Genomic DNA, 12,642 nt, shown 5'->3' with positions numbered 1-12,642 from the left:
TCTTTTTGGTTGAAGAGTGTCATACGTTTTGCATATGAGACTGCTGGACAGCAGCCTCCCAGGAGAGTTACGGCTCTTTCCATGAGGGCTGTTGCTCCCTCATGGGCGTTCAAAAATGAAGCTTCTGTGGAACAGATTTGCAAGGCTGCAACTTGGTTCTCTCTTCACACTTTTTCAAAGTTCTACAAATTTGACACTTTTGCCTCGGCTGAGGCAGCTTTTGGGTGAAAGGTTTTTCAAGCAGTGGTGCCTTCCGTTTAGGTTCCCTGTCTTGTCCCTCCCGGATCATCTGTGTACTCTAGCTTGGGTATTGAATCCCATTAGTAATTAAGATGATCCGTGGACTCATCGTGTCATAAAAAAGAAAAGAAAATTTATGCTTACCTGATACATTTATTTCTTTTTTGACACGATGAGTCCACGGCCTGCCCTGTTCTTGTAAGACAGGTTGTAAATTATTATAAACTTCAGACACCTCTGCACCTTGGCTTTTCCTTTCTCTTCCTAACTTCGGTCGAATGACTGGAGTGGGAGGGAAGGGAGGAGCTATTTAACAGCTCTGCTGTAGTGCTCTTTGCCACCTCCTGCTGACCAGGAGGTGAATATCCCATTAGTAATTAAGATGATCCGTGGACTCATCATGTCAAAAAAGAAATAAATTTATCAGGTAAGCATAACTTTTTTATGTACCTGGCGGTATGCACTTCAGTCTGCGCTTTCCGCTACGGCAGTGTTTTTGTGCCCTTTGTTTGTATCGGCACCAGGGGGTTCTGTATATGACTTCCTTGGCGATGTTATGTTTGAAACCAAAATCATCTGATCGAGGAGTCAGTAATCTGAGATACAATAACGCCCTTATTCTCAGATCATTTTGCACTTTGTGCATTGTTTCTATGGGTACATCCGGTATCAGTGAGGTTAAATTTAATTCCACCGCGAGCAGGACCCGGCGCTCCTTGTTAAACATATGAGCCTCGTGTTATTCCCTCTCTCCATCTTTATGCCCTTGTTATGGGGGTCCTGTCTTATGTGTACAGTCTGTCAATAACAACACGGTATGGGGAATGGGGGCTAAAGTTATTCTCCCTTACTGGGCATATCTTAATTCTCATTCTCAGCTGTTTTTAACCCTGTTTCAGATTTTTTTTGTAAAAGTTATTCTCTGTTGTTTGGCGCCATCTTGTGGCGGTTTGATGTTATTTCACCTATTTTATCCGAAAATGGCCTCTTATAAGGAGAGCTTTTCTGTATTGGGAGCGAAACTGTTTTTCTAATTTCAGGCAGTTTCCCATCTCTCTTGTTTTTATATGCATGCCACTTATCCTTTTATTTTAAAATTATATTGCACCTTGGAATATGAAGAGATTTCCAAATTTGTCAATAGGTATAACCTATTGTGGGTAAGAGTGGCGTGTGTGCTGTTAAGAGACTGAGGATTCATTTCTTACTCAGATATTTTATGTATATAGGTGCAATATTAATAGCTTTGGCTGTTACAGTCACCATTTGTATTGGCTAAAATACATATTTATCTTAGTGCTTCTTAGGACTCTAATTTGATTCATTTCATAATCAGATATTTATGGGTGCTATATTCAATCTCTCTTAGTGAGGAGATTTTCAGCTCTGTCTGTTGCTGCATCTATTGGTATTTTGTCAAATACATATTTATCTTAGTGAATCTTAGCACACCTAAATGTTTAGTTTCATATTTATATATTTTGCGTATATACTGTATGTGTGCAATATTTCAATCTCTCATAATGAGGAGATTTACAGCTCTGACTGTTGCTGCATCTATTTGTATTATGTAGAATACATATTTACTTTAGTGTTTCTTATGACACTTATAGGATTCATTTCATTCTTATATATTTCATATATATGTGTACATTTTACAATCGCTCTCATAGTGAGGAGATTTACAGCAGAATCTATTTGTATTATATCAAATACATCCTTGTCTTAGTGATCTTAGAATGTATATGAGTGCATTAGAACAATCTCTCTCATACTGAGTAGATTTTCAGTTAATTGTTGCAGCGTGTATTTGTAAGATGTAAACGACATCATTTTTTTTTGGTGATCTTTGGTCACTAATGTGTTATGCTTACATTTTTAACGCACATGGATACATATCATGATCCCTGTTTTTGAGAAGATTTTCAGTTTTTGTTTGTTGCAGTCTGTATTTGTTCTATGTAAAATACATTTTCCTTATTAATACGGGGAGAGTCCACAGCTGCATTCATTACTTGTGGGAAATACAGAACCTGGCCACCAGGAGGAGGCAGACACCCCAGCTAAAGGCTTAAATACCGCCCCCACTCCCCTCATCCCCCAGTCATCCTTTGCCTCTCGTCACAGGAGATTGGCAGAGACGTGTTGAAAGATGTCAGAGTAGTTCCTTAGGAAGGGTATCTGCCTTTCGATAAGGGACTGGAGTTTTAAGTAGTCTTGTCAGTCTCTCAGTGAGAGCATAGACGAAAGTTAGAGTCTGGAGATGCAGGTAGAGTCTATTCTGCGAACCCATCCAGACTCAGATTAACAGCTCCTTTAGCAACCAGCGTTGACGAGTTTCGCTTCCTGCTTTTTCTCACTCAAGTCAATGTCAGGAGCGACGCTACAAGACTGTCAAACTTGAGAGGCTGTGTTTCTGTTCCACAGCATGGATTCCAGTAAGATCGTTTTATTTTTTATACACTGCAATTCAAAAAACGCTAGAAGACAGGGTCCCAGTGTGACTCCTTTATCTTTATGGAATCAAGGGTTAATATTTCCTGAGGGGGATTATTGAACAGTGAGGTTTAACCATGTTTATTATGTGATTCACGCTGCTTATATGTGTGAGATGTGTTTGGCTCATAGGCTGTTATGGAACATACAGGTCAATCTTCTAGCGTGAGAGTTTGCGCAGGCCTACTTGGCGCACTTTCTTCCTGTAGCAGGGGCGGTCCTTCTTCCGCACCTTGTGACCGGCTGTGGTCACGTTACCCATTTCCTATTCCTGACCGAGTGACTATGGAGTTGAGTGACTTTCTCTACAGTGTCCGGGTCATAGGAGGTGGTGAGTGCCCCAGCCGTTGGGGAAATAGGTGCCAGTTTTTAGGTTTTATTCTCAGTAGAGAGTAAATTAAAAAAAAAAGAGCTTTAATTATGGAGGACTCTGAGAGTTTAGAGGGAGCTCCCTCTGGTTCAGAATCAGATACCTGTGTTTATTGTGAGGAGGCCCGGTTAGTCCAGCCTGCCCAATTATGTTCCATATGCCGCAACAAGGTACTTTCTCCAACAAATGTGGAAATGTTAGATGCCACTGAGCCTGTCGCCTCTGAGGACGCTTCGTTCCGCGAGGTGCGTACCCTAACCTTATCTGCTCCTACACATGCAACTCCCCCTCGCACTGCTAATCCTCCACTAGGAGGGGGCCTTTTTACTCCAGAACTTACTGCGCTGTTCCAAATGGCGTTGTCTGCGACCTTGTGCGCCTTGCCTAGTGTTGCGGATTTGCTCAAACGTAGGGCTAAACTAGGTACTCCTGCATCATGTAAATTGTTGGTTGCATCCGATCAGTCATCTGGAGATGCGGGCCCTTCTGAGGCTTCAGGGTACGGACCTTCTGGGTTGGAGACTGCCGATCCCACCTCTCCAACAGAGGGGAACTTCGCTTTTTGCTTTCGTGCGGCTCGCCTGCACCTTCTCCTAAGAGAGGTTTTGGCGGTTTTAGAGACTCCTGTGGTGGAATAGCTAAATGAGTTTCAGTGCCCTCGATCAGATAGCGAGGAAGATTAGGATGGGTGGGGCAGGTTGAGATCCTCTCCCACCTCGCCTAATTCTTTTTCATTTTCCCGGTTCCAGGCTCTATTGTTTTTTTTTTCTATACCTACCTTTCTCTTGTCTATACCTTGCCAATTGTTTTTACTATTCCAGTACGACAAGTATTGCTTTCGGAATAGTTTATTTATAGAGCTCTTGGATTTGGATGAAAACTCCTTTCTAAGGAAGTTTTTCTTGGGAATGATGACTGTGGTTGTCTTTTCCATCTAAAGGGGAGGAGAGTCCACCGCTTCATTACTTGTGGGAATTAAGAACCTGGTCACCAGGAGGAAGCAAAGACACCCAAGCCAAAGACTTAAATACCCCCACTCCCCTCATCCCCCAGTCATTCTTTGCCTTTCGTCACAGGAGGATGGCAGAGAAGTGTCGGAAGATTCTTCTGGAGGGTAGTACTCTTCGGAATGGGACTGGAGTTTTAAGTCTTACTCCTTTATCTGTATAGAATCAAGGGTTAATATCCCTGGAAGGGGGATTATTGAACAGGGGGGGTCTTGTACATAATGTTATTTAGTGTGTCATTGCTGCAACATGTGTGAGATGAGGCTCTGGCAATGTGTGGACAGACAGGTTTTATTTCCAGGAGTTGTCTTGCACGGCCGATATGGCACGTTTTTCTTCCTAGTGCAGGGGCGGTCCTGCATGGTACTCCCATGTGACCAGGTGTGGCTTATTCAACTTCCTCTTTCTTGACCGGCGGTTGCAGGAAGCAAAGCGGTTTTCTCTGTGGTCCAGTTCATAGGAGGTGGTGAGTGCTCCGGCCATTGGGGTATAAAGGTGCCATTTAAAGTTTATATCTAGTCCATAATAAAGGCGCAAACTATGGAGGACTCATCTCTGATTACACATGTAGCTCCCCAGGGCACGACTAATCCTCCTGCGGGAGAGGCCTGCTGGCCATTAGATTTTGCAGATCAACTGCAAACGGCGGTGTCTGCGGTGATTAGTGCCTTACCACGTTCTGGCAAGCGCAATCGCAGGGTAAAACATTGCGGTCTGGCCAAGGGGTCATCTACGCCACTGGATACCTCTGAAAGATTATCCGCTGACGAGGACAACTCAGACTCTTCAGGGGACATTCCTTCTGGGTCGGAATCTAAACCTCCGGCTGCGGAAGAACCAGACTTTAGGTTTAGTATGGAAAATTTGTGCTTTCTACTGAATAAGGTGCTTGCTACTTTGGAGGTTCCGGGAATCAAAACTACCGGAGGAACCTTCGATTCCTAAACTTGATAAAGTATATGAGGACAGGGTGGTGCCTCAGACCTTCCGGTTCCCGTTAAGATGGCTAACATTATTAAGAATGAGTGGGAGAGACTGGGTTCGTCCTTTTCTCCTTCCTCTTCTTCCCTCCAGGGGTCTGCGGTATGTTATGAATCTTATCGCCCTCACATGCAGTGCCCTGCGTTTCCTCTCTAGCTCCCGTTGGAGTTACTTTAAAAGACATCGCTTCTCTCATGTCTTCTGCAGTTTCAGATGCGTTGTCTGCTTTCCCAATATTGCAGGGAAGAGGAAAATCAGACATTTAGTAAGCAAGGTTTCTGACGCAGTTGTTGCTATTTCAGATGTCTCCTCACAGAAGCCTGAGGAGGAGGATAACGTAGTTGCATCTGAAGGTGAAATTTCAGATTCTGACAGTGTAATTCTTCTTGCTGATACTGAAGTTTTATCCTTCAGGTTTAAGCTAGAACACCTCCATCTGTTACTTAAGGAGGTTTTAGCTACTCTGGATGACAGCGACTCCACGGCCGTTGTTAATCCCAAGAAATCCAGTAAGGTGAACAAATATTTTGAGGTACCTTCCTCGATAGAGGTTTTTCCTGTACCGGACCGAGCTTCAGAGATCATTGCTAAGGAGTGGGAGAGACCGGGTATACCTTTTTCTCCATCTCCTATATTTAAAAAGATGTTTCCCATAGCCGACTCGGTTAAGGAGGCTTGGCAAACAGTCCTCAAGATGGAAAGAGCTGTTTCCACCTTAGCTAAGAGAACTACTATACCCATAGAGGACAGTTGTGCTTTCAAAGATCCTATGGACACAAAATTAGAGGGGTTACTCAAAAAGATGTATGTACACCAGGGCTTACAATGGCAGCCAGCTGTGTGCATTGCTATTGTCACTAGTGCGGCGGCATATGGGTTTGATGCGTTGTGTGATGCTTTTAGGACAGAAACTCCCCTGGATGAAATCCAGGATAGGATAAAAGCTCTTAAATTGGCTAATTCCTTTATTACGGATGCTTCCCTTCAAGTTATCAAACTAGGAGCAAAGATTTCAGGTTTCTCTGTTCTAGCTCGCAGAGCCTTATGGTTAAAACCTTGGTCTGCGGATGTATCCTCTAAGTCTAAGCTTTTAGCGATTCGTTACCTGGCTTGACGGAAATAATCTCTGATATTACGGGAGGTAAGGGTCACCTTCTCCCTCAGAACAAGAGAAACAAACAAAAGAAATGACATAGTAATTTTCGTTTCTTTCGAAATTTCAAGGGAAATTCTTCCTCTTCCGCCTCCAAGCAGGAACAGTCTAAACCTTCATGGAGACCCAATCAGTCTTGGAATAAGGGAAAACAATCCAAGAAGCCTGCTATTGAATCAAAGTCAGCATGAAGGGTCTGCCCCCGATCCGGGACCAGATCTTGTAGGGGGCAGATTTTCCTTCTTCGCTCAGGCTTGGGTTCGAGATGTTCAGGATCCCTGGGCAGTAGAAATAGAGTCCCAGGGGATACAAACTAGAGTTTAAAAGTTTTCTCCCCAGAGGCGGGTTTCTGCTTTCAAGATTATCTGTAGACCAGACAAAAAGAGAGGCATTCTTACACTGTGTAAGAGACCTCTCTGACCTGGGAGTGATAGTTCCTGTTCCAATTCAGGAACGGGGTCTGGAATTTTATTACAATCTGTTCGTTGGTTCCCAAAAAAGAGGCAATTGTCTACTGTTACTGCACCCGATAGGTGCTTCCTGTTTGTGAGTGGTCAGTTTGCTGGTACGTGAGAAGATCCGGTCTGCTGTTACTGCACCAGATAGGCACTTCCTGTTTGTGAGTGGTCAGTTTGCTGATACGTGAGAAGATCCGGTCTGCTGTTACTGCACCCGATAGGTGCTTCCTGTTTGTGAGTGGTCAGTTTGCTGGTACGTGAGAAGATCCGGTCTGCTGTTACTGCACCAGATAGGCACTTCCTGTTTGTGAGTGGTCAGTTTGCTGATAAGTGACAAGACCCAGTCTGCTGTTACTGCACCAGATAGGAGCTTCCTGTTTGTTAGTGTTCAGTTTGCTGATATGTGAGAAGATGTAGTCTGCTGTTACTGCACCATATAGGCGCTTCCTGTTTGTGAGTGGTCAGTTTGCTGGTATGTGAGAAGACCCAGTCTGCTGTTACTGCACCAGATAGGCACTTCCTGTTTGTGAGTGGTCAGTTTGCTGATACGTGAGAAGACCCGGTCTGCTGTTACTGCACCAGATAGGCGCTTCCTGTTTGTGAGTGGTCAGTTTGCTGATACGTGAGAAGACCCGGTCTGCTGTTACTGCACCATATAGGCACTTCCTGTTTGTGAGTGGTCAGTTTGCTGATACGTGAGAAGATCCGGTCTGCTGTTACTGCACCATATAGGCGCTTCCTGTTTGTGAGTGGTCAGTTTGCTGATACGTGAGAAGATCCGGTCTGCTGTTACTGCACCAGATAGGCGCTTCCTGTTTGTGAGTTGTCAGTTTGCTGATACGTGAGAAGACCCGGTCTGCTGTTACTGCACCATATAGGCGCTTCCTGTTTGTGAGTGGTCAGTTTGCTGATACGTGAGAAGATCCGGTCTGCTGTTACTGCACCAGATAGGCGCTTCCTGTTTGTGAGTGGTCAGTTTGCTGGTATGTGAGAAGACCCGGTCTGCTGTTACTGCACCAGATAGGCACTTCCTGTTTGTGAGTGGTCAGTTTGCTGATACGTGAGAAGATCCGGTCTGCTGTTACTGCACTAGATAGGCGCTTCCTGTTTGTTAGTGGTCAGTTTGCTGATACGTGAGAAGATCCGGTCTGCTGTTACTGCACTAGATAGGCGCTTCCTGTTTGTGAGTGGTCAGTTTGCTGATACGTGAGAAGACCCGGTCTGCTGTTACTGCACCAGATAGGCGCTTCCTGTTTGTTAGTGGTCAGTTTGCTGATACGTGAGAAGACCCGGTCAGCTGTTACTGCACCAGATAGGCGCTTCCTGTTTGTGAGTGGTCAGTTTGCTGATACGTGAGAAGACCCAGTCTGCTGTTACTGCACCAGATAGGCGCTTCCTGTTTGTGAGTGGTCAGTTTGCTGATACGTGAGAAGACCCGGTCTGCTGTTACGCACCAGATAGGCGCTTCCTGTTTGTGAGTGGTCAATTTGCTGATACGTGAGAAGACCCGGTCTGCTGTTACTGCACCAGATAGGCGCTTCCTGTTTGTTAGTGGTCAGTTTGCTGATACGTGAGAAGACCCAGTCTGCTGTTACTGCACCAGATAGGCGCTTCCTGTTTGTGAGTGGTCAGTTTGCTGATACGTGAGAAGATCTGGTCTGCTGTTACTGCACCAGATAGGCGCTTCCTGTTTGTGAGTGGTCAGTTTGCTGATACGTGAGAAGACCCGGTCTGCTGTTACTGCACTAGATAGGCGCTTCCTGTTTGTGAGTGGTCAGTTTGCTGATACGTGAGAAGACCCGGTCTGCTGTTACTGCACCAGATAGGCGCTTCCTGTTTGTGAGTGGTCAGTTTGCTGATACGTGAGAAGACCCGGTCTGCTATTATTGCACCAGATAGGCGCTTCCTGTTTGTTAGTGGTCAGTTTTCTGATACGTGAGAAGACCCGGACTGCTGTTACTGCACCAGATAGGCGCTTCCTGTTTGTGAGTGGTCAGTTTGCTGATACGTGAGAAGACCCGGTCTGCTGTTACTGCACCAGATAGGCGCTTCCTGTTTGTTAGTGGTCAGTTTGCTGATACGTGAGAAGACCCGGTCTGCTGTTACTGCACCAGATAGGCGCTTCCTGTTTGTGAGTGGTCAGTTTGCTGATACGTGAGAAGATCTGGTCTGCTGTTACTGCACCAGATAGGCGCTTCCTGTTTTTGAGTGGTCAGTTTGCTGATACGTGAGAAGATCCGGTCTGCTGTTACTGCACCAGATAGGCGCTTACTGTTTGTGAGTGGTCAGTTTTCTGGTACGTGAGCAGACCCGGTCTGCTGTTAGCGCACCATATAGGTGCTTCCTGTTTATGAGTGGTCAGTTTGCTGATACGTGAGAAGACCCGGTCTGCTGTTACTGCACTAGATAGGCGCTTCCTGTTTATGAGTGGTCAGTTTGCTGATACGTGAGAAGATCCGGTCTGCTGTTACTGCACCATATAGGCACTTCCTGTTTGTGAGTGGTCAGTTTGCTGATACGTGAGAAGACCCGGTCTGCTGTTACTGCACCAGATAGGCGCTTCCTGTTTGTTAGTGGTCAGTTTGCTGGTACGTGAGAAGACCCGGTCTGCTGTTACTGCACCAGATAGGCGCTTCCTGTTTGTGAGTGGTCAGTTTGCTGATACGTGAGAAGACCCGGTCTGCTGTTACTGCACCAGATAGGCGCTTCCTGTTTGTGAGTGGTCAGTTTGCTGATACGTGAGAAGACCCGGTCTGCTGTTACTGCACTAGATAGGCGCTTCCTGTTTGTGAGTTGTCAGTTTGCTGATACGTGAGAAGATCCGGTCTGCTGTTACTGCACCAGATAGGCGCTTCCTGTTTGTGAGTGGTCAGTTTGCTGATACGTGAGCAGACCCGGTCTGCTGTTACTGCACCAGATAGGCGCTTCCTGTTTGTGAGTTGTCAGTTTGCTGATACGTGAGAAGACCCGGTCTGCTGTTACTGCACCAGATAGGCGCTTTCTGTTTGTGAGTGGTCAGTTTGCTGATACGTGAGAAGACCCGGTCTGCTGTTACTGCACCAGATAGGCGCTTTCTGTTTGTGAGTGGTCAGTTTGCTGATACGTGAGAAGACCCGGTCTGCTGTTACTGCACCAGATAGGCGCTTCCTGTTTGTGAGTGGTCAGTTTGCTGATACGTGAGAAGACCCGGTCTGCTATTAGTGCACCAGATAGGCGCTTCCTGTTTGTGAGTGGTCAGTTTGCTGATACGTGAGAAGACCCGGTCTGCTGTTACTGCACTAGATAGGCGCTTCCTGTTTGTGAGTGGTCAGTTTGCTGGTATGTGAGAAGACCCGGTCTGCTGTTACTGCACCAGATAGGCACTTCCTGTTTTTGAGTTGTCAGTTTGCTGATACGTGAGAAGACCCAGTCTGCTGTTACTGCACTAGATAGGCGCTTCCTGTTTGTGAGTGGTCAGTTTGCTGATACGTGAGAAGATCCGGTCTGCCGTTACTGCACCAGATAGGCGCTTCCTGTTTGTGAGTGGTCAGTTTGCTGATACGTGAGAAGACCCGGTCTGCTGTTACTGCACTAGATAGGCGCTTCCTGTTTGTGAGTGGTCAGTTTGCTGATACGTGAGAAGACCCGGTCTGCTGTTACTGCACCAGATAGGCGCTTCCTGTTTGTGAGTGGTCAGTTTGCTGATACGTGAGAAGACCCGGTCAGCTGTTACTGCACCAGATAGGCGCTTCCTGTTTGTGAGTGGTCAGTTTGCTGATACGTGAGAAGACCCGGTCTGCTGTTACTGCACCAGATAGGCGCTTCCTGTTTGTGAGTGGTCAGTTTGCTGATAACTGAGAGGATCTGGTCTGCTCTTAAAGGGACACTATACCCAAACATTTTCTTTCATTATTAAGGTAGAGAATATAATTTTAAACAACATTCCAATTTACTTCTATTACCTAATTTTCTTTATTCTTTAGATATCCTTTAATGAAGAAATAGCAATGCACACAGTGAACCAATCACAGGAGGCATCTATGTGCAGCTACCAATCAGCAGCTACTAAGCATATCTAGATATGCTTTTCAGCAAAGAATATCAAGAGAATGAAGCAAAATAGATAATAGAAGTAAATTAGAAAGTTGTTTATAATTGTATGCTCTATCTAAATCATGAAAGAAAATAATTTAAAAAAAGTTTCCAATTCACTTCTGTTATCAAATTTGCTAGGTTCTTATATTATTCTTTGTTGAAGAGATATCTAGATAGGTTGCGTGCACATGCCTGAAGCACTACATGACAGGAAATGTCACTGTCCAGCACCTCCTTATTACTCAGGTGCAAGCTGTAGAGGCTGTAATTTAATTACTATGACAGGAAATAGTGCTGCCATCTAGTTGTCTTGCTAATGTATTACATTTTTACAAATCCTCTACCATATAGAGCTGCAGACACACGCACACTCCTGAGCTTAGCTTCCTGCTTTTCAACAAAGGATAACAAGAAAACAAAGATAAAGTGATAATAGACATAAATAGGAAAGTTGTTTAAAAATGTATGTTCTATCTTGTGACAGACCCTTCTGTCAGGACTGAAGGAGTTAATTGTGTTTAGCTAAGAAACTAATTTCTAAAGACAGAGTTGCTGGCTCCAGCTATAATCTAATTAGTGCTAAGCATTCTATTGTTTGATCACCTCCAGAGAGAAAACGCCTAAGTGATAAGAAGGGCCAAGAGTGTCTTGTGGTTGAAGTGTTTAAGTAATATAATTCTATTGTATCATGTCAAAGGACTTGTTCCCTCCATGTAATGTACAACAGCCTTTCAACCCCCATCTGGGGGGGGGGGGGGGGGTCAGACCTGCATAAATACTAGGCATCTAGCCTTTAATAAATGTCATTCTGTTTAAACCTGAAAACTGGCTGGGTTGTGAATTGCTGATTCCCTATGCAGGACATTGTTCATCTGATATTAACCTTGGTACACTGTTGGTACCGTAACATATCTGAATCATAAAAGAAACATTTAGGGTATTCTGTCCCTTTAATTCTCACAGGGGAGCAGTAAGTTTAGGGCGCCTTTTCTTCTTCAGGAGGTGGTCACCTGAACTGTACACAATATACAAGGTGATCTTCCTATATAAGCAGCACCGGCCTTACCTGCTGCCGCCATCTAAATCATTCCCAAGCTCTTTTGTTACTGCCATAAAAGTGCCACTGAGTCTTAAAGGGACATTAAACACTAAATACATGCTAGATAGAATGATGCATTCAAAGAAAAGATTAGTCCATGACTAACATGTAGATGTATTTTTTAAAGTTTCATTAGTTGTTTAAAAAGTGACAAAATAAGTGTAAAGTTTTAGTGTCTATAAAACACTGGGAGCTGCCATGTTGTAACTTGTGTTACCTTCTCTGCTGTGGCCAATTAGGGACCGTTATAAATAGGTCACTAGAGTGTGCAGCCAATGGTTGTGCTGGATTTAACAGTGTTCTGCACTTTCATTTCTAACAGGAACTGAAAAGCTCACAATTTCAGAATGGAATTACAGGCAAAGAGGACAAAATAAATAATGAAAGTATATTGCAGAGTTGTTTTATATAAACAATTTATCATTTTATATTACCATCTCAAACTGTTTAATGTCCCTTTAAAGTAAAGTAAAACATCAGTTTGCAATTTGTTGCTTTAAGTTGCAGATTTCACTCACTTATTTATCTTCTTCTCAGATCTCTGCTCTCGTGGATGAGCTCCGCAACATAAGCCATAGCTCCGAGACCCAGAAAAGGTGAGTGTCCTCTCTCTGATAAGGAGCAATGCCTAGAGGGGGAAGGTTTGTGAGTTTCTTCCCATGATACAGCTGTGCAGGTGTAATAACCATGTACTTAGCGCCCCTTTATTTGCAATGTAATATGTCTGTACTAACCATTCCCACAAATAATTTGCTCTACCGCCA

The 12,642-nt window shown here is 44.5% G+C and overlaps 1 protein-coding gene across 4 annotated transcripts in view; it reads left to right on the top strand.

Moving 5' to 3' along the window:
• TTF2 (transcription termination factor 2) overlaps positions 1-12,642 on the top strand; it is a 534,153-nt gene that overhangs the window by 425,498 nt on the left and 96,013 nt on the right. For all 4 annotated transcript variants that reach the window (XM_053705754.1, XM_053705753.1, XM_053705751.1 and 1 more), the window contains one exon: positions 12,416-12,474. In XM_053705754.1, the coding sequence (XP_053561729.1) occupies positions 12,416-12,474 (59 nt within the window). The remainder of the gene's footprint in view (positions 1-12,415; positions 12,475-12,642) is intronic.

This window comes from Bombina bombina, chromosome 3 (genome assembly GCF_027579735.1).
Source record: "Bombina bombina isolate aBomBom1 chromosome 3, aBomBom1.pri, whole genome shotgun sequence".
Lineage (NCBI taxonomy): Eukaryota > Metazoa > Chordata > Amphibia > Anura > Bombinatoridae > Bombina > Bombina bombina.
Note: the sequence above shows the minus strand (reverse complement) of the source record. Positions and strands in the feature narration are given on the sequence as shown.